The following is a 20424-nucleotide window of genomic DNA, read 5'->3' as shown; positions in this document are numbered from 1 at the left end:
AAACTGTATCTTTGAACACTAAAAAGTAGGGTCTTTTGAAATTAAATACAAAGCTATTATAAAAACTAACAAAAATGCCATTTTTATTTTAATATTTTAAAATACATTTCAACACAGATTTATAGTACAACAAAAATTTTAAATATTTTGGCAATGGTTTAGTAAGATTTTGGATAAAGAAATATGATACAGAAGTTGTCTAGTGCATGCACCATTTTTTGTCAGTTTTAGAATAATAGTTTTGAGAAACTAGACCTTTGTCTAGTTTTAGAATAATAGTTTCAGCAAAAACACTCAGGTCTTAATTGTAGTTTTTCATGTGTAGGTGCTATGCACTGTTCTGATAATTGAAAAAAAATTTATGTAGAAGGTAAAGAAGCTTTCTAGCCATAGAATATGTGAAGACACAAAGGTCTAGTTTTGAGAAAATTGAGATGTGATTCACATACCATATGCAAAGCTTGCCCTTTTAACGTGAACAATTCTGTGGTTTTTAGTATTCACAAGGTCGTGTAACCCTCGCCACTAATTCTAGAACATCTTTCATCACTCAAAAAAGAAACCCCATGCCTCCCAATTCCTCCCTCCCCTGGCAGCCACTAATCTACTGAACATTTCACACAATGGCCATACATAATGTGGCCTTTGTGACTGGATTCTTTCACTTAGTACAATGTTTTCAAGGTTCATGTTGTAGCATGTATCAGTACTTCATCCTTTGGGGGGCTGAATAACATTCCATTGTATGGATCTACCACCTTTGTGTATCCATTTATTAGATGATGGACATTTGGGTGTCTCCACTATTGGGCTGTTATGAATAATGCTGCTATAGACGTTCCTGTGCAAGTCATTTCTCTTGGGTATATACTTAGGAATTGCTGGGTCATATGGTAACTACATGTCTAACTTTTTGAGAAACTGTTTTCCACAGCAGCTATACCACTTTACAGTCCCACCAGAAATGTTTGAGGATTCTACTTTCTCTACATCCTTGCCAAACTTTATCTGTTGTTTTAACTAAAGCTATCCTAGTGATTGTAAAGTAGTATCTTACTGTGGGTTAAATTCATATTTCTCTCAAGAGTAATGATATTGCACATCTTTTCATTTGCTTACTAGGCATTATTTTTTCTTTGAGGAAATGTCTATTCAAATCCCTTGCCCATTTATTAATTGGGTTGTCTCTTTACTTATATATATTTATATATGAGTTATTTATGTATTCTGAAAACCAAACCTTTATCAGATATGTGGTCTCCAAATATTTTCTCCCATTCTGTGGATTATATTTTCTTTTTTTTTAATTGATTTTGAGAGAGAGAGAGAAAGAGAGAGATGAATTTGTTTTCCACTTATTCGTGCATCCATTGGTTGGTTCCTGCATGTGCCCTGACTAGCGATCAAACCCACAACCTTTGTGTATCAGGATGACTCTCTGACCAGCAGAGCTAGTGGCCAGGGCCATCTTTTCATTTTCTTGATAGTTTCCTTTAACACATATACTTTTTAAAAATGGCAAAATTCAGGCACGGGATTGGAAATGGACTTTGCCATGATTTGGATAGTTTTGCTGTTAAAATAAGCAAACTCTCAACTGAATCATTTTATTTTAAACTAATTATAAGATGATGAAAATAAAGTTCAAAAAGGCATAAGTGAATGACGGCTTTATTGGCAAAATTATAATAGAGAGGTGGTGTGTGAAGTTATTTCGGATGACATATCTGTTTTCCGTACAACGAACAGCTTCAATCACCACATTAAAACTTGCAGAACATCTACATGTGGAGCTTTAGCTTCAGGCCCGGGGCAGCTGTGAAATGAAAGCTGCCGCACCACTCCAGCCCTTGGGTGTCAGTGTACTGTCCTTCGCCTTCCACCCTGCAATAGTAAGAAATGCTTGTTCATTAACCAAGACCAGGAATTTACAACCCAAATATAAGACTGTCTACTTAGTGACATATTATATGCTATTGTCTGAAAAATTACAGATTTCCATTTTCAGACTTCAATTTAAAACCCAGCACTTCAGTGGATTGAGCTCAGGCTGCGAACCAAAGTGTGGCAGGTTTGATTCCCAGCCAGGGTACATGCCTGGGTTGTAGGCCATAACCTCCAGCAACCGCACACTGACGTTTCTCTCTCTCTCTCTATCTCCCTCCCTTCCCTCTCTAAAAATAAAATAAAATAAAATCTTAAAAAACAACAACAACAAAAAAACCCAGCACCCTGTTTTCATGTCCTATAAAAAAAACAAACTATTAATATTAGTGTTTCAAATAACCACTGTCATTATAGAAATTCTGGTGTCCAAGATTTTATGATCATGTAAGTTAGGTTTACACAAAACTCAAAACAGTTTAAAAATGAAAAGTTCACTTCTGGCCAAGATGGAGGCATAGGGGGACACACTGTGCCTCCTCACACAGCCAAAACTAAGTACAACAAAAATTTAGAAACAAAAAAACAACCAGAACAGACAGAGAATTGAACTGTATGGAAGTCCTGACAACCATTCATCTAGACCAGTAAGAGGGGGTGCAGAGGGGTCGCAGCAGAAAAAAAGCGGTGGCTGGTAGACACAGGGCACAGGTGGCAGTTGGCAAACCCCAGGCGCACAGGTGGCGGCTAGCAGACCCCAGTGGCAGACCCCAGGCACGGGCGCGGGTGTGGAGCGGCAACGAGCAGACCCAGAAAGGCGCGTATGGCAGCTGGCTGTCCACAGTCACATTTGTGCGCAGATAAACCAAGTGAAAACGGGCAGTGAGACAGACCGCACAACCCAGGGCCCCACTGCTGGGAAATAAAGCCTAAAAGCACCGTTGGAAACACTTGTGGAGGTTGAGGTGCTGAGAGAGACTCCCAGCCTCACAGGAGAGTTCTTTGGAGAGACCCACAGGATCCTACAATGTACACAAGCCCACCCACCTGGGGAACCAGCACCAGAAGGGCCCAGTTTGCTTGTGGGAAGTGGCAGAAGGGACTGAAATACAACAGAGAGCGGAGCAAGTGCCATTGTTCCCTCTCTGACCCAGCCCTCACATATACCGTCACAACCCAGTGATGAGGAGAGGCTTAGGAACCTCCAAGACATCTTTAAACATTCCAATATCCGAATTACAGGGGTATCAGAAGGAGAAAAGGAAGAGCAACAAGTGGAAAAGTTACTTGAGTGAATAATAAAGGAGAACTCCCCAAATCTGGCAAAGGAAATAGACTTCCAGGAAGTCCAGGAAGCTCAGAGAGTCCCAAAGAAGTTGGACCCAAGAAGGAACACACCAAGGCACATCATAATTACATTACCCAAGATTAGAATGAAGGAAAGAATTCTAGAAGCAGCAAGAGATAAGGAGACGATCACCTACAAAGGAGTTCCCATCAGACTGTCAGCTGATTTCTCAAAAGAGACCTCGCAGACAAGAAGGGGCTGGAAAGAAATATTCCAAGTCATGAAAGGCAAGGACCCATATCCAAGATTGCTCTATTCAGCAAAGCTTTCATTTAGAATAGAAGGGCAGATAAAGTGCTTCTCAGATAAGATCAAGTTAAAGGAGTTCATCATCACCAAGCCCGTATTTTATGAAATGTTAAAGGAACTTATCTAAGAAAAAGAAGATAAAAAATATGAACAGTAAAAAGACAGCAAACTCACAATCATTAACAATCACACCTAAAACAAAAGCAAACTAAGCAAACAACTAGAACAGGGACAGAGCCACAGAAATGGAGATCACATGGAGGGATAGCAACAGGGGAGTAGAAGGAGGAGGAAAAGATACAGAGAATAAGTAGCATAGATGGTAGGGAGAAAATAGACAGGGGGAGGGCAAGAATAGTATAAGAAATGTAGAAGCCAAAGAACTTATGACACATGGACATGAACTAAAGAGGGGGAATGTGGGTGGGAGGGGGTGTGCAGGGGGGAGGGGAGTGAAAGGGGTAAATGGGACAACTGTAATAGCATAATCAATAAAATATATTTTAAAAATCAGTAAAAAATGAAAAGTTTATATTAGGTCATTTATTTATGAGACAAATATGTATTGACCATCGACTATGTTCAGGTACTGTGTTCTGTGCTGATGTCTCCTTGGACTCTTTGGAGTGATAAAAATGCACTTCACTTAAACAGACCTTTATTCCATGGGTTAGATTTCTCTCCCTTTATCTACATAACTGGAAAAAGTTTATTGTTAACATCACAGACTTGGAGTCAATATAAGTGGATACCCCTCTACCCGCCTCAAAATGTATTCACATCAATCACTTCATAACAATTAGGCTGCATTTTCAATTCTGGAAATAATAAAGAGGTATTTATAAATGAACATGAACCTCTGGATGATATGGCATAATATTCGGTATAAATATTAAGCTTGTAGCCCTGGCCAGGTGGCTCAGTTGGTTAGAGCAACATCTGGAAACCCCAAGGCTGTGGGTTTAATCCCCAGCCAGGGCACATAAAAGAATCAACCAATGAATGCATAAATAAGGAGAAAAACAAATTGATATCTTTCTCTCTCTAAAAATCAATAAATAAAAATACTTTTTAAAATAAAAGATTAAGCTTGTAAAGTGGGTACCTTTCTACAATTTGAAAATTAACCAATTTTGTGTACATTTTAAAAATTAGCTTAGTAAAAATGTACACAAATATCAGGTCACAATAAGATATACAATTATGACATTATCCCCAAAGCTGCTTTTTAAAAATTTAACAAGATATTTCAAGTGAAAGTAATTTTTGGCTTACATTTTCTCAATAATTGCAATAAGCTTTCCATTCCCAAGCTAACTGCAAAAAATGTTATGGGAATAGGAGAGTTCAAGAGGAAATAAAGGAAAAGTCTTAACAGATTATCACCATGAATGAATGACATTTTCTTTTGAAGGCTAATGACAGTCTTAGTACCTCGGACATTCTTTTCTCTCAAAAAAATAACCCAACATTTCTTACTATATTTGTATTACTATATATTTGTAATACATTTTAACAATATATATTACAAAAGAGTGTTTAGCATTAACTAAATATAATATTTAATCAAACATGCCTGAAAAGAATCTTTAACAAAGAACTACAGTGATTTTTATGTTAGGCTTACCTATTTTCATTGAAATTTCCAGTGTATTTTGCCCCATTTGGGAATGTGTAAGTCCCCAGTCCATGAAACATGTTGTCCTTAAAGTGGCCTTCATATGCTGCTCCTGAAAAATGTTCAAGTCTTCCAAAACCATTCATCTGTTCACAACAAAGGAAATGAGCTCAGTAACTATTTCCCTAGAGCACTTTGAAAATGTACACGTGTCTATCATCCACTTAGGTATTATTTAATCTGTCATTGTATGACTCTCTGTTTCCATAAAAAAAAAAACTAAGACATTTTAATAATTGTCCTTCATATGCATTTCTCCATGAAGCCCCAACCTGACCTGGGGCACTTGACCATCCGGGGCACTTGACCATCCGGGGCACTTGAACATCATGTTTTAAATACCATGATGATGATAACAGGGGTCCTTGAGATACCTTGAATTATCAAAAATCTTAAAGCGCAACCAGTTTGGTTAGCCCAGGAAACAGTACACAGTTGTTAAGAACAAAAATTGAATTCAGCCCTGACTGGTGCAGCTCAGTGGGTTGGGCACCCTCCCACAAACTGCAACTGAAAGTCGTTGCTTCGATTCCCAGTCAGGGCACATGTCTGGGATGCAGGCCAGGCCCTGGGTGTGGGGTGTGTGAGAGGCACCTGATTGATGTTTCTCTCACACATCAATGTTTCTCTTCTCTCTCTCTCCCTCCCTCCCCATCTCTCTAAAAATAAATAAATAAAATCTCTTTTAAAAAATTGTATTCAAGCAGCCCCAGGTATACATTCTTGTTTCATCACTTATTAGCTGGACAAAAACATGAGCCTGATTTAACTCCTTTGTAAAAAAGGACTATTAATAGTATCTACCTCATGAAATTGCTTTCAGGATTAAATAAGAAAATTATGTAATGAGTTTAGGTTTACCCAATGAACAGGAGATGAGAAAGATGATAATGACTAGTTCTCTGCATAACTTTAATATTACTCATATGTTCATATATATTATATTATTTGGTTTTCCGTTGTGTAGTCTTCTCATGTGTGTTTTTGATTAATGGAGAAATTCCTGGAATCATTTAATTAACAGGTTTACTTACTGTCAGTATTCAAACCAAAATAATACCTTGTCATCTTTCCAGCTTCCTGTGTAGACAATCCCATTTGGAGTTGTATGAATACCTATTCCATTTCTCTCGAAGATTCCAGAAGGTGTTCTTGTACAGTCACCATCTAAACAAGAGAGACATACTGAAGATGATAGGTGGGAACCTGGTTTGACTAAGTAACGAAGTATTTACATTCAGGCCTAATCACAACTACACATATGGGTCCTTTGGATCCCTAGCACTGACACCAATGAGACCAGAGATGAGGAATTATAAGGTCTTGTAATCATTGAGACCCAGGAAGACTGACAGATCCCATAAGTTGCCAAGGCACACTGCGTAGACTTAACATTAGAATAGATTTAAAATCTGTTCACCTACATTATTTTATTTAATGGAGTTAGTATACCAGTAGTTGTTTTATTAAATGTTACAGTTCATTTTTTTACTCTTAAGCCATTTAATTTTAGCCTGTATAGAAAAAGTAATTGAAATGTATGCTTACCATACTTGTCTCCATTTGGAAAAATAAAGTTTATCTTATATACTTCTGGAGCTGTTTTAAAAGATTTAGGGAAAGTCACATAAACTTAAATATTTTATGTCATAAGACCTATAACAAATATGCTTTAAGAGCAAACCAAATAGACTCACTTCATATGATCACAAGTATATCATGCTTACTTGACATTCTATTATCTAGTGCAGGGTCCTGGGGAAATAAAATAATTTTGTCTACATGATCATTTTGTGTAACTATCACTACAATCTAATTTTAAAATGTTTTAATCGCCCAAAAAAGAAATCATGCATCCATGTGCAGCTATCCTCCATCCCCTTAATTCCCCCATGCCCACCCCACCACAGCCCCAGCCCTTGGCAACCACTGATCTACGTTCTGTGTCTATGAGTTTGCATATTCTGGACATTTCATACAATATGTAGTCCTTTGTGATTGGCTTCTTTTACTTAGTATATTTACAAGGTTCATACATGTATTGATAAATAATTGTCCATTTTACAGAAATAACACATTTGTTTATCATTCATTAGTTGAGGGGCAGCTGAGTTATTTCCAGTTTTGGATACTATAAAAATACTGCTATGGACATTCATATAAATTTTTATATGGACATGTGTTCTTATTTCTTCTGGGTAGCCTATATAATGTATTGACTGTCTCAGAGGTAAAGTAGAGTAAGGAATCTCTGATATGGCAGGAGAAAAATAGAAAATAAAGATAGTACATAAAGAGGAGTGAGGGTGGAGGTGTCCGATCGGAATTAGATTGGAATGGAGACAGGATGAGAAAGGAAGTAGTAACCAAGGACTGGGGTGAACCTATGCCTCAGAGCACTGGAACATTTAGTGACCTTAAACACTGCATTTTTCCAATACTGAAGAAAATACTAAGTTGAAAAGACAAACACAAACACTGTCTGCTAGAATGTTACTCAAAGTGTGGCCCATGCGTCAGAATCACCTGGGATGCTTGCAAGTTCCTAGGCTCTACCCTCACTACTGAATCAAATATCTATGGATGAGGCAAGAGAACTGACATTTTTAATTTAAAAATTAAGTGCCAGGTGAGAAAAGCTGGAGGCTCATCCCCTCTGAGGAAATAGTTAATAACATGGTACCTAGAAGACTTTAAAATACATCCTCAGAGAGACAGAAACAGGTAGTTATGAAAAAAACAAATGAGACGTCTAGGAAATACATAATTGATAAAATAAAACTCCTTAGAAGGGCTGAATAACAAAGATACGATTGAAAAGTAAATTAGTGAACTGGAATACAAGGTTGAAAATCTCCCAGAAAGAAGCACAAAGAAAAACAGAGGTATCACCTAAGCAAAGTTTTTCAGATCTCCCCTCCCACCTAAACTTCTCTAGGAGCCCCCACAGTACTCTGGCCTATCCCTACCGTAGCACGTAGGGCCCCATTAAAAACAACACAAAACCAAAAAACGCAGTCTCCTATCACGACACCCAGCTCGTCTAGGTCAGGGATCACAGGGTAGTCCTCACCCTAGTGTCCAGCATAGTAATTAGCACTTACTAGTAGGAACTGAATGTCTAGTGAATGAATGACACTTGGAAAGCAATCGTTAAATACAGAGCATTTAACTTGATCATACAAGAAACCGAATGGTTTTCAATTGCTCTTAAATGGCTCGATATTCCAAGCTTTGGAATGTTAGAGCTAGAAGGAACGAACCTAAGAGACCGAGATCATCTGGCTGCACAGAGGAAACTGAAACCTAGAGAAGTCGGCACTAGCCTAAATTGTCACAATAGCAAACCAGCGGCCGAATCAGAGCTAGAATCTCGATCTCCTGATCCTCAGGCCAGGGGCTCACCGCGCCCCCCACCCCATCCCCCTTGTAGACTTGCAGGAAGTATGTCACACCGGCACCGGAGTTACCAGGGACCGAGCTCGGCATCAATGCGAGTTCTTTTTAAAGGCGCCCTTCCCCGCTCGGGGCGTTGGGAGAAAGGCCACTCACTTGACAGAGAGGTCCTGGAGAGATTTTCTTGACTCTGGGATTCCTCCGGAGTAGCCAGCTCTGCGGCGAAAAGGGAACCAAAAGCTAGATCTGAGCTGAATGCGACTCGGTTGCTGGGGCAACCAGGCACCTTTCACCCGGAAATTAAAATGCGAGAGGCCAAGACTGAGCCAATCAGAAGGCGCCCGAGCTGTGCTGCTGCTGCTGCTGCTGCTGCTGCTGCTGCTGCTGCTGCTGCTGCTGCTGGGCCGCGGCCGTGCGGCTCCAGGTGAGCTCCGTGAGGGTGGCGGATCTCGGCGGGACCCCCACAGCCCTGAGCTCTCCCTACTGACAGCCGTCCCGGGAAACAGCACTGCGAGCCCCGTACCGCCTCCCTCTCCGCGGACAAGGGGTGGGTGTCTGTGTGCGTGGTTTTTGCGTCGCCCTGGTTGATAGTGTGCAGACCCTTCCACAGCCTCCCTTTGCCGTGGTCTGATGGGATCCAGCCTGTTTGGCTGGGGCCGGTGAGTCTGGACCAGCAGAATCTCAGACCCTGGGAACGAGCCAGGCGGGGGTCGACAGCTGAGTTAGTCCACCAGCCTGAGGCTGGGGAGGCGGGGGAGCTAAACTCGGACTCTGGAGGGGAGTCAAGGATTGGATTGGAAGGGCTCAGATTTCATTTCCTGTCTTCTCCTTCTCGAACCTAATGGCTCTGTGGGAGAGAGGAATGGGGATGATTCTTGTTCAAAGAAAGGTCCTAGGTCTGGGTATGTGCTGCAGGGGGAATACGGAGTCAGTCAGAGATTTGCCTGGAAGGCGAGTGGTGTGTTTGTGTTGAGCGCCCCGCTTAGTGGTTCTGTTCCTGGGAACCGGACTCGGGTGTGAAACAAAGGATAGTCTTCGAGCCAAACTTAGGTCCCTATGTCCACGGTGAAAAGAGGTAGCTGGAATCTTCCCAAGCTAAATGGGATTGAATAGTGGAGTCTGCCTATGTGAATTATACACCCTAATTCCTGTACCCCGGAAAACGTCTGGGGAGAGACATGTTGGCTGCAGACAGCAAGTCTTCACTCAGAATTTGAGAGCAGCTCTCGGATCGAGTTGTAAAGGTACACACTTTCTGGTTTGGTGTGAGGAGAGTAGTTGATCGCTCTTTAGGCAAGCTTGCTGTGGCTTGGTCTGGCTGGCTAGCCACTCCTCTTTTTAAATAAAATCACAGTATCTTCCCCCCCCCCCCCCCCATGCTTCTTACTGCACAAATTACCTGGCTGTATGGTTTTTGAAATGAAGTTTTGATCTTTCCCTCTGATTTGTATATCCCTTCCCTTTTTCTAAACTTCAGAAATAATAGATAGTTATTAATGTGCAACTTTACCGAATTCACTTTGTTCCATTGTTCTGGTCTCCTGTTAAGCTTTTAATAACCCTACATTTTTGTGAGTATGTGTATATTTACTATTGTTTTAACAGAAAAACTTGAGGCACACTTCTTTCTTATGATGTTCTCATCTAAAAGATGCTCTAGAGTCAGGAAATTTGTGATGATATGGTTTAAAATTTGCACTAGATTATTCATATTTCTTATTTACAATTTTTTATGATGTTTTGACACACTGAGGGCCTAGCTGGTCAGGAAGAAACTGCCCTTCCTAGGGATAGCTAATTATCAACTGACCTGTGAACATGCCTTTCATACGCACACCAACCATATGGAGTCCATAGCCCCAGCCACCCCTGACCTGAAATCAACCCAGAGCCAGGTACCAGGCAAGTAGGGACAGTCCCTGTGCCCCAAAGTCTGCTGCAGTTATTCAAACTAGCCACCTCCAAACTGTTTTCCCTGCCCTGCCTTTCCCATGGAACCCCCAGAAAGGCTGTGGCCTGTGCCTTCTCCTGGTTCCTCTCTGCCTTCACACTGGTGCTTCCCCTTGTGGCCCCTGGTGACACGGCATGTGTCTCCTTTCTAGGGGAACTCTAACGCTACACTTTTCAATGGCATTTTCACTCAGTTACCTTTATAAATTAAGACCCAGGCACAAATCTCACAGGGGCAAACTTATCAAAAGCAATTAAAAAACCTTTGAATTGGTAAGTATGTGTGTGTGGTAAAGAGGCAACACAGTGGAAAGAATTTCAGCTTTGGACTCAGGGTTTGAATTGTTTCAATTGAATTGTTTCAAACCCTGGCTCCAGAATTTGTTTCTGTAGTTGATGACATTAGACAAGTCTGCTCATCTATAAAATACAGAAAATAACATTTCCCTTACAAGAGCTTTAGAGGATTTAGAAATCTTACCTTTCCCTTCATCAAAGACTCATATATCCAATTACCGTCTACATATCTCCATTACAGTATCTAAGAGGTATCTCAAATGTAACATATCCAGTCTGAACTTGTGACTTTCTCCCCTCAAATCTTTTTCTCTCCAGTATTCTTATTCTGAGCACATGGCACTATAGTTCATCCAGGCCACTGTCAGAGAGCTTACCACCTATGTTTTCTTCCAGGAGTTTTTTTTTTCCTTTTAAATATCCACAAATCTTTTTATTTGATTTTATTTATTTTTTAAAAGATTTTATTTATTTATTTCTAGATAGAGGAGAAGGGAGGAAGAGAGGGAGAGAAACATCAATGTGTGGTTGCCTCTGATATGTCTCCTATTGGGGACCTGACCCGCAACCCAGGCACATGCCCTGACTGGGAATCAAACCGGCAACCCTTCGGTTAGCAGGCTGGCACTCAATCCACTGAGCCACACCAGCCAGGGCTCTTCCAGGAGTTTTGTGGTCTCAGGTGCTTCATTTAAATCTTTAATCCACTTTGAGTACATTTTTGTGTATGGTATAAGACAATAGTCTAGTTTCATTCTTTTGCATGTGGCTGTCCAGTTTTCCCAGCACCATTTATTGAAGAGACTGCCCTATCCCTATATATATTCTTGGCTCCTTTGTTATAAATTAATTGACTAAATATATGTGGGTTTATATCTGGCTCTCTATTCTGTTCCATTTATTTATATATCTGTTTCTATGTCGATGTGTTTTGATTACTATAGCTTTGTAATGTAGTTTGAAATCAGGAAGTATAATGCTTCCAGCTTTGTTCTTTTTCCTCAAGATTGCTTTGGCTATTTGGGGTCTTTTGTGGTTTCATACAAATTTTAGGAAATGTTCATACAAATATACAAATTGGTTGTTCTATTTCTGAGGAAAATGCCATTGGTATTTTATAGAGATTGTATTGAATCTGTAGATTACATTGGATAGTATGTACATTTTAACACTGTTAATTCTTCCAATCCATGAGCACAGACTATCTTTTCATTTATGTATGTCTTTTTCAGTTTCTTTTTTTAACATCTTACAGTTTTCAGTGCACAAGTCTTTTACCTCCTTAGTTAAATTTATTCCTAGGTATTTTGACTTAAAGTTTACTTTGTCTGGTATAAATATAGCTATCCCTGCTCTCTTCTGGTTTCCATTCACCAAATGGAATATCTTTTTCCATCCCTTCACTTTCATTCTGTGTGTGTTAAAGCTGAGGCAGTTCTGCTGTAGGCAGCATATAGTGGCTCTTGTTTTTTCATCCATTCAGCCACTCAGTGTCTTTTGACTGAAGAATTAGTCTCTTTACATTTGAAGTAATTATTGATAGGCAGTACTTACCCTTGCCATTATTGTTTCCTCTATGTTTTATAGATCCATTGTTCTTTTCTTTCTCTCTTTCTGTCTTTTGTGATTTGATGATTTTCTGTAGTGGTATGCTTTTATTCCTTGCTGTTTAGTTTTTGTGTATCAACTATATTTGCTTTGGAGTTTCGAGGCTTACCTAAAAAAATCTTACTGCATTTTATTGTAAACTGACAACAACTTAACTTGGATTACATACAAAAGCTCCACACTTTTACTCCCCACAGGCTTAATCTCTGAGCCAGGGCTGTGTCTGAAAGTGCATGTGTAAATTTAAAGTTTGTTTATCAAATCACATACTCAGTAAATGAAAACATCTCTACTCAACTAAAACTTTTTAAACTCTATACCACATCTGACCAAATCAAAATATAGGATTGGGGCCTAGGTACTACATGTTTGGAAACTTCTCCATGTGTTTTGATGTACATTCCCTGGTTAAGATCTGTGTCAGAGAAACTCACTAAATATCAGTCCTGATGGGGATGTGCTTATAAATATTTTGTGAAGCAACTTATCCATACTTTCCTTAAACTGGCCCTTTTAAAATGTGCATTTTTCCTTTATTTGTTTAAAATAGGCTGTATCCATAACTTTGAAAACAAAGAATTATTATACTTGTCTGGTTTTATGATACCTGTCATACTTTTTTCTCTCACAGGTGAAAATGAGCTCTTCAGTAAGAAGAAAAGGCAAGCCAGGCAAAGGAAGTGGAAAAGGGTCTTCTAGAGGAGGAAGAGGAGGCAGGAGTCACACCAGCAAATCTCACGGGGGTGGCAGTGGTGGTGGTGGCAGTGGTGGCAATAGAAAGGCCTCCAGCAGAATTTGGGATGATGGTGATGACTTTTGTATCTTCAGTGAATCAAGGCACTCGGCCAGGTATTATGCTCTCTGCATGTTCAAATACAGAAAGTGTTGATTCCTAATCTATACAGACGGCTAAGGGAAGGGGGGAGAAATGCCAAGTGATTTATGCCAAGTTAATTGTTCCTCTTATCTTAAAACTTTGCACTGGTCCCCTCTTTATAATATATTCTAAAGGCACAATGGCAAATTTTGTTGGAAGTGGCCTTTTTGTTTTGGAAGTTCAGAATATGAAGTTAACTTTAACTTTCACATGACCTGAATTGAGTGTAATACTCTTATTGTAAACAGTGTTACTAAGAAATGGTGAAAGTGATGAGAATTATTTTAAGTACTTCTTAGGCTTTATGGTTTGAGGGTCCCAATATGTCACCTGATTTTACTGTCTTGCTAATCGATCAATTATCTGTTTTCCAACCAGATTGACCAAATCTTCACTGGTGCTTCATGCTACGACCAGTGACAGATACCATATCCAGGCTTCTCTCGTATTCAACTTTTAAATACTGAGTAAATCCTGGTAATTCTAATGAATATTTAATGAAAGTAAAGATTTACTGCTGCATGCTATGCAAAATAGATGTAAAATTGTAATTGCCTCTCAGAGTGCATTGTGAGCTTTCCACTGGAGTTTTCAGAGATAGAGAGATTTCTTTAAAGATACGCACACACACACACTTTTTTAAGGGAACAACTCTCAAACTTTTAATGTAAATGAATTCAACTTTGTGCATTCAGGAAAAGAAGAAAAATGGATAAGCAATTAAATAGTTTAAATTTGCCATGAAATGAGTCTGGGCCCCACAGTGGAGCAAGATATGGAGAGAAGAATCTGCTATTCCATCAGTCAGACTCGGTTTCCAAGTGCTCCTTGGAGTTCAAGCCTCAGGTGCACTGAACATGTGATTTTAGGGTTTAAATATGTTTTCCATTCATAGTGCCTAACATACCCAAATACTTCATCTGGTATGCAACAAGAAAATCTACATTTTTTTCATTCCAGAAGATAAATGGCCAATTTGGACATATTGAGAGAAAATATAGCAGTCTCAAACTTGACAGCATTTTAAGGAATCTTCCAGAGTAATTTTAAACTATATTTTCACCTTAGCTGCTGGCCTAAGAACCCAGTTTCTGAGTTAGATGCAGATTCATTCTTTTTGCAAGCAGACAGGGTAGGTTCTTGCAGTCTTAGGCGTTTGTTCATGCAGCAGACACTGACTGCGTGCCTGCCCTGCACCAGGTACTGTTTTAGGAATTAGAATTACAGCAATGAATAAAATCTTGTTCTATCTTCCTAGGAGGATGTTTGAGACGTAAAAACCATAAATAAATGTATACTATGTCAGGTGGTAAGTGCTATGGAGAAAAATAAAGGAGGGTAGAGATGATAGAAAAATACCAAAATAGATTGCTGGTATTTAAAATAGTTGCTATTTTATACACAGTGATCAGAGAAAGCTTCCCTACTAAGGTGTCATTTCAGCAGGGACAAGAAAGAAAGGAAGGAGTGGGCTGTGAAGCTAGCGGAGGAAAGAACATTGCAGGCTGAGTGAACAGCGAGTACGAAGTCCCTAAGCCAGGAGTGTGATTGAAAGGTTCGGGATATGGCAGGGAGGCCAGCAGCTAGAGTGGATGAGTAAAAAGGCAGGGGATAAACAGTTAGAGTTGAAAGGCTACACTTTGTAGGACTTTATAGGCCATAGTAAGGACTTTGGCTTTTGCTTTCAGTGGGATGGGAAGTCATTGGCAGGGTTTAAGGCAAGGGTGTGTGACATCAGTCACTCTGGCTGGAGCTGCTGCGATTCAGTGTATACCTTTATGTGAATTAAAAAATGGCGCCCTTTTCTCTGAGCAGTTGTAGCCTCGGGATGCCTGACTTGGGGAGCACAGCACGGACTGGATGTTAGCTCTTGCTGTCCTCCTCCCACCTCCACCAGGAGCCTGTGCACAGTGTACAGTCTGCAGCCATACTCGGTAGCCCCGACTCAGTGTGCTGTGTGGAGAAGAGCCTAGGGCTCATGGGTTAGAGCCAGAGAGACCAGTTAGGAGGTACTCTCCAAGTGGAGATGCCGTAGACAACTTCGTGTGTGTCTGGAGTTCAAGAAAAAGACCTAGGGTAGAGAAGTAAATATATGAGTGTCCTAAGAATAAATGTTATTGAAAGTATGAGAATGGATGAGCTAGACTACAGATAGAGGTCTGAACTTTGAGCCCTGGACCTCCAGGCTTGAGAGCTGAGAGAGATGAGGGGAATCAAAGAGGCCTAAGAAAGGGGTTCCAATGGAGTAGAAGGAAAACTAAAAGCATGTTTTCTGGAAGTGAAGAAATAAAAGTGGTTTAAAGGGGATTGTCCAATCTGATCGGATTGGATACTAAAGGACATATTCAGTTGTTTAAAAAAAAATGCTTCTGGTAGGTCAGGAAAAACGTGCCCTGACAATTGTCTGATGGATTTGGCAATGCGGGTAGCATGGTAACCTTGACCAGAGAGCTGTTTGGTGTGCAGTAGTTGATAAGGAACAAACCCTGATCTGAGTGTGTTTCCGAGTGAAACAGAAAGAGAGTGGAGACAAAGACAATGATTTAGATATGCCTTTTGAGGAGTTTTGCTCTAAAGCGGGGTCCCAGCCTCTACGCACAGACCAGCAGACCGGCAGACCTGCAGACCTGTAGACCTGTACGGATTGGGGCCTGTTAGGAACCAGGCCGCACAGCAGGAGGTGAATTTGAATGTAATGTGCTTGAATCACCCCAAACCATCCCCCCTTCCTCTGGTGCGTGGAAAAACTGTCTTCCACAAAACCAGTCCCTGGTGCCAAAAAGGTTGGGGACTGCTGCTCTATTGGGCAGGGGGTGAAGGAGAGAAAGGGCTGTAGCGTGAGGGAGATTTGCCATCAAAGGGAGGGTTTTGTTGGTTTGTTATTTTTTAAGATGGTAGGCGTTATCTAGCATGTGTACATGCTGATGGGAATGATGCAGAGAACAAAGAGCTGAAGACGTGAGAGGGGATTAAGAGCTGGGATGATCTCCCTGAGGAGATGACAGAGATCGGGGTACACTAGACAAACAGATGGACCGACATTGAAGGGTGGCTTATCTTTTGTAACAGGAAGGAAGGCAAAGTAAGTGGGTACACAAGTAAGTGGCAGCTGATATAGGAGCATGTGGAGGTTCCCCTCCCCTATCTTTTTTTTTCTGATTATGAGGAAACAATCAGGCAAACCCAGAGTGTGAGAATTTATACAAGATAGCTGACCTGAGTGCGTCAAAATGTCAATGTCAGGAAATAAGTGAGGGAACTGTTCTAAATTAAAGGAGTTAGAAAATAATTAGGTACTAAATCAAAAAACCTGTAGAGGATATAATTAGGGCAATTAGGAACTTTGAACATGGATTATATATCAGATGCTACTGTATCAATATAAAATACTTATGAGTAATAACAATATTGCGGTTATATGAGAGTATATCTCTATTCTTAGGAAATACACGCTGAAGTATTGAGTGAGTGTAATAGCTGCAGCTTACACTCACGTGCTTCAGCAGTATATGCGTGTGCATGTAGAGAGACAGGAGGGCATATGAGGTCTGTCCAGAAAAAGTCCAGCCATTGTTAATATAACAAGAACAGTTTTCGTGACATCAATGTAGCCTGGCAGCCAAGGAGAGTGGACTGGAACGCACATGTGTGAACAATGACGACTTCACTGTACTAGTCAGTGCAGGCAGTAGACCCCGTTGAGTGAGGATGTGTCCTGTGTGACAGTCACATTCAAAATGCCTGAAAGAGTAGAGCAACAAATCTGCATCAAATTTTGTGTTAAACTCGGAACATTCCTCCACAGAAAATGGATGATTCAGAAAGCCACAGCTGTAGGCAATTGGTGATTGGCAGCTTCACCATGACAACGTGCCCACTCATGCATCATGTCTCATGCAGTTTTTTGGCAAAACATCAAATCACCCAGGTGGCTTAGTCCCTTTACAGCCCACATGGGTGCTCTGCAACTTCTGGCTTTTCCCAAAACCAAAATACCTTTGAAAGGAAAGAGATTTCCTATCATCGATGAGATTCAGGAAAATATGATGGGGCAGCTGTTGGCAATTGGGAGAACTGTGTGATAAATGTCTCTATTTTTATATTACATGGCTGGATACCTTCTGGACAGACCTTGTGTATATAGGCGTGTGTGTGTATAGACAAAGGAAGAGAAGTGATAAATGTGTGTATACATAACTGCATGGAAAATATTAAGAACTAGTCAATCTAGGTAAAAGGTGTTAAAATTTTTTGTAGGTTAAAATTTTTTCCAAGCAAAAAGTTAGTGGAAATGATGGATTTTTGGCTAACATTTTTTTTCAGAGGTTGCAACTAAGTAGTTAAAAACCATAAGCAACTCTACTTTCCCCTTTGCTCCCCAGTTTTACAAGTGTCAATGTATAGTTCTTCTCAAAGTCTCAGTAATGTTTTGCATTATAAATATAGAGAATGTTTCTTCCATTTCTCTAGAGTTGTGAAAATGTATAATGAAACATGCCAAACAAAAAAAAACTGAGTGAATAAAATTAAACCTTAGAATTTATGTTTTAAATATTAAAGAGTCCTTTAAAATCTAAATTCCAACAATGCAAGATTTGGAAAATAAATTTTAGTACATCTGCATCTTTATACAACCACTTAAAATTATTTTGTAGGAGAATACTTACTTTTAGGGGGAAATGCCAGCTTTATTTTGATAGGGAAATAGAGCAAATTTTAAAAGATTATATATGCTGTACAATTTTTTTAATGTATATGAAAAAGATAATGTGAATTAGGGTGACCTCTGTTTTCTTTTTTGTTCTTTACCTTTCTACAGTGAACATGTATTGTTTTTTTTATAATCAGAAGACAATTTAGGTAAGTATTTAAAAAATAGGCCGAGTATTAACTTGTAAGTATTAATGAGTACAGTGGAACTCTTGGTTGTTCTCAGGCTGGCTACCTAAAATAGAATCAATACACACTTTTCGTGTGCAGCATATTTCTTTAGAAAGTTCTCTAGTGCAGAGGGAGTCATGAGAGCATTGCTTTTTCCAGAGGGATCTTGAGTTACTAAAGCCAGTTTTAATGTTTGAGAATCTGATTGGTGTCTTTTTCCAGCAGTTCCAACATAATGAAGTCTGGTGAGAACTGTAGAAAATAAAGAACCTCTTCCCATTCGTTGTCATCTTTTTTAAGATACCTGACAATCTACTTTGTGTTGTACACATTTGGGGACTCTGATGAGAGTGTGACAATTCTGATTACAGGTAAATAGGTAATCTTCGTCTTTTGTCCTTTGCAGACCTGGCAGTGGTAGTGTAAGAAAAGGAGAGGCACACCCCAAATGGAAGCCCAAAGCCAAGGTGCCCTTACAGACTCTACACATGACCTCAGAGAATCAAGAGAAAGTGAAAGCTCTTCTCCGAGACCTGCAAGAACAAGATGCAGATGCTGGATCTGAGTAAATTATTTTATTTGAGTAAATTATTTTATTAAGGAGGATGTGTTGGCATCTTCACATACAGTGAAGATCCTGGGTGTCCTTTGAATATGGTATCAACACTATATGGTTGTGGCCGTATAGCTAGTTGAAAGTGAGCTAAGAGAAATGCCAGAAAAATTATTCAGCAACAGTTTTAAAGTCAGTTTGTGTTACAGTATCTGAGTATCTGTACAGATTGCCTTTTCATCTTTATTATTTTTTTCCTAGGACAGCGATTTGCAACCTTTTTCATCTCATGGCACGTATAAACTAATTGCTAAAATTCTCTGACACACCAAAAAATATGTTTTTTGCCAATCTGACAAAAAAATAAGTATAATTTTGATTCACACCAGACGGCTATTGTCGTGTTGGCTGTTGTCATTTTTTTTATTTGACAATTTAAGGGAAAAGAGATCAGTGCCCCTGACTAAGTAGTCAGGTACTGCAGGTTTTAAAAATTCTTGAGGCACACCACTTGAAAATCAGTGTTCTTGGATGATGCTAATATGGATTCAGCAATTGCTTTATTGACATCCTTCTAAATAAAACCTCATGGTGAACAAGTAGAAGTATTGTTCTAGGAGCAAATAAATACTGAGTTGACCCGATGAAGTCTTAAGACTGCACTACTTGTGACCATCTGCCTATCAGCTTTTACTCTTTTGATCATTTTGCTTTGTGATTTCAGTTAGAGAGGCTAATCCTTTCCACTTGCCAGAATTAATGAGTGGTCAGTCATGAGCAGTTCAATTTCCATCCTATCCACAAATCTCTTATCTGTCTTAGGTTTAGGAAAGGTGCTTATGCAGCAAAGGAAAAACTTAGGGCTGGTTTTTATGAATGAGAAGAGAAAGAGAGAGTAGCCAAGACTTTTATTTTATAGTTAAGCATATTGGCTCCGGGGTGAGACTGTCTCACTTAAAATCTCTAGTTTCTCTTTACAGTGTAACCTTTGGCAATCACTAATCCTCTCTAAATTTTAGTTGATCATCTGAAAAATGGAGATTCCAGTAGTATCTGGTTGAGTTATTGGGAAGATTTTAAAAGAGGTAATACATATAAAACACTTAACACAGTAGTACTTGGCATGCAATAAATACCTGATAAATGTTAATTGCTGAAATGTAAATTAATAAGTGAATAAGATTAAATGAGCGACTGAATAGTGGTCAGAATCCTATGTCTTCTAGCTTTTTAAATTAAATTCTTAGACTCTTGCTAAGTTTTTTCATTGAAGTAAGTAGAAATTAATATATAATACATGAAAACATTACTTTTTCCAGAAGAAGCATTTCGGGGGAGGAGGAAGATGATGAGCCTGATTGTGATGAAGCACAGTACTGGTTAGCTGGACGAGAAGCTTCCCTCATTCCCGACTCTGATCCTTCGGAATATGCTGGCTCAGGCCTAGCGGAGCCTCATAATCTAGAATTTACAGTCTCAACATTTGCGGTGCAAAAACTTTCCAGGTGATTGCTTTCAACATTTATAGGATTTGGGGGAGAATTTGAGGCAATGGAAAGCATATTGTAAACCCAGCTCCCTCTATCCCCCTTGGAGTACATTCTCATTGTATGGGTTCTGATATGCCTAATATACTCTCTTTTAGGTTAGGGAAATTAAGGAGAAATTAATATTATCAGAGACTCTTTTTCAAAATACAACCC

General features: G+C 39.6%; 2 protein-coding genes across 6 annotated transcripts in view; one reads left to right on the top strand and one right to left on the bottom strand.

The window, feature by feature from the left end:
- Positions 1 to 1653: 1653 nt before the first annotated feature.
- Positions 1654 to 8852, bottom strand: MORN2 (MORN repeat containing 2). 2 transcript variants are annotated; one of them, XM_028514627.2, is made up of 5 exons: positions 8712 to 8852; positions 6708 to 6758; positions 6220 to 6326; positions 5109 to 5245; positions 1654 to 1884 (listed from the first exon to the last, which is right to left on the bottom strand). In XM_028514627.2, the coding sequence occupies exons 4-5, from the start codon at positions 5243 to 5245 to the stop codon at positions 1782 to 1784; spliced, it is 240 nt and encodes a 79-aa protein (XP_028370428.1). In that variant the 5' UTR covers positions 6220 to 6326; positions 6708 to 6758; positions 8712 to 8852; the 3' UTR covers positions 1654 to 1781. The 2 variants fall into 2 exon arrangements, with proteins under 2 accessions (XP_028370428.1, XP_028370429.1); XM_028514628.2 differs by lacking the exon at positions 6708 to 6758 and having other exon boundaries at positions 8712 to 8828.
- A 37-nt stretch (positions 8853 to 8889) lies between these two features.
- DHX57 (DExH-box helicase 57) overlaps positions 8890 to 20424 on the top strand; it is a 56675-nt gene continuing 45140 nt past the window's right edge. The window contains exons 1-4 of one of the 4 annotated variants that reach the window (XM_028514626.2): positions 8890 to 8979; positions 13042 to 13259; positions 18575 to 18733; positions 20041 to 20226. In XM_028514626.2, the coding sequence (XP_028370427.1) occupies positions 13048 to 13259; positions 18575 to 18733; positions 20041 to 20226 (557 nt within the window). In that variant the 5' untranslated portion in view covers positions 8890 to 8979; positions 13042 to 13047. The other 3 variants (XM_028514625.1, XR_004903625.1, XR_004903626.1) reach the window with 3 other exon arrangements.

Source organism: Phyllostomus discolor, chromosome 6 (assembly GCF_004126475.2).
Source record: "Phyllostomus discolor isolate MPI-MPIP mPhyDis1 chromosome 6, mPhyDis1.pri.v3, whole genome shotgun sequence".
Taxonomy (NCBI): Eukaryota; Metazoa; Chordata; class Mammalia; order Chiroptera; family Phyllostomidae; genus Phyllostomus; species Phyllostomus discolor.
This window is presented reverse-complemented; position numbering and strand designations above follow the sequence as displayed.

Coding starts and splice junctions, on each gene's coding strand:
- MORN2 (XM_028514627.2), bottom strand. CDS start 5,245: ATGAATGGTTTTGGAAGACTTGAACATTTTTCAGGAGCAGCATATGAA. Junction 1,885..5,108: donor GGAAATTTCAATGAAAATAG/GTAAGCCTAACA, acceptor TTACTATTGCAG/GGTGGAAGGCGAAGGACAGT.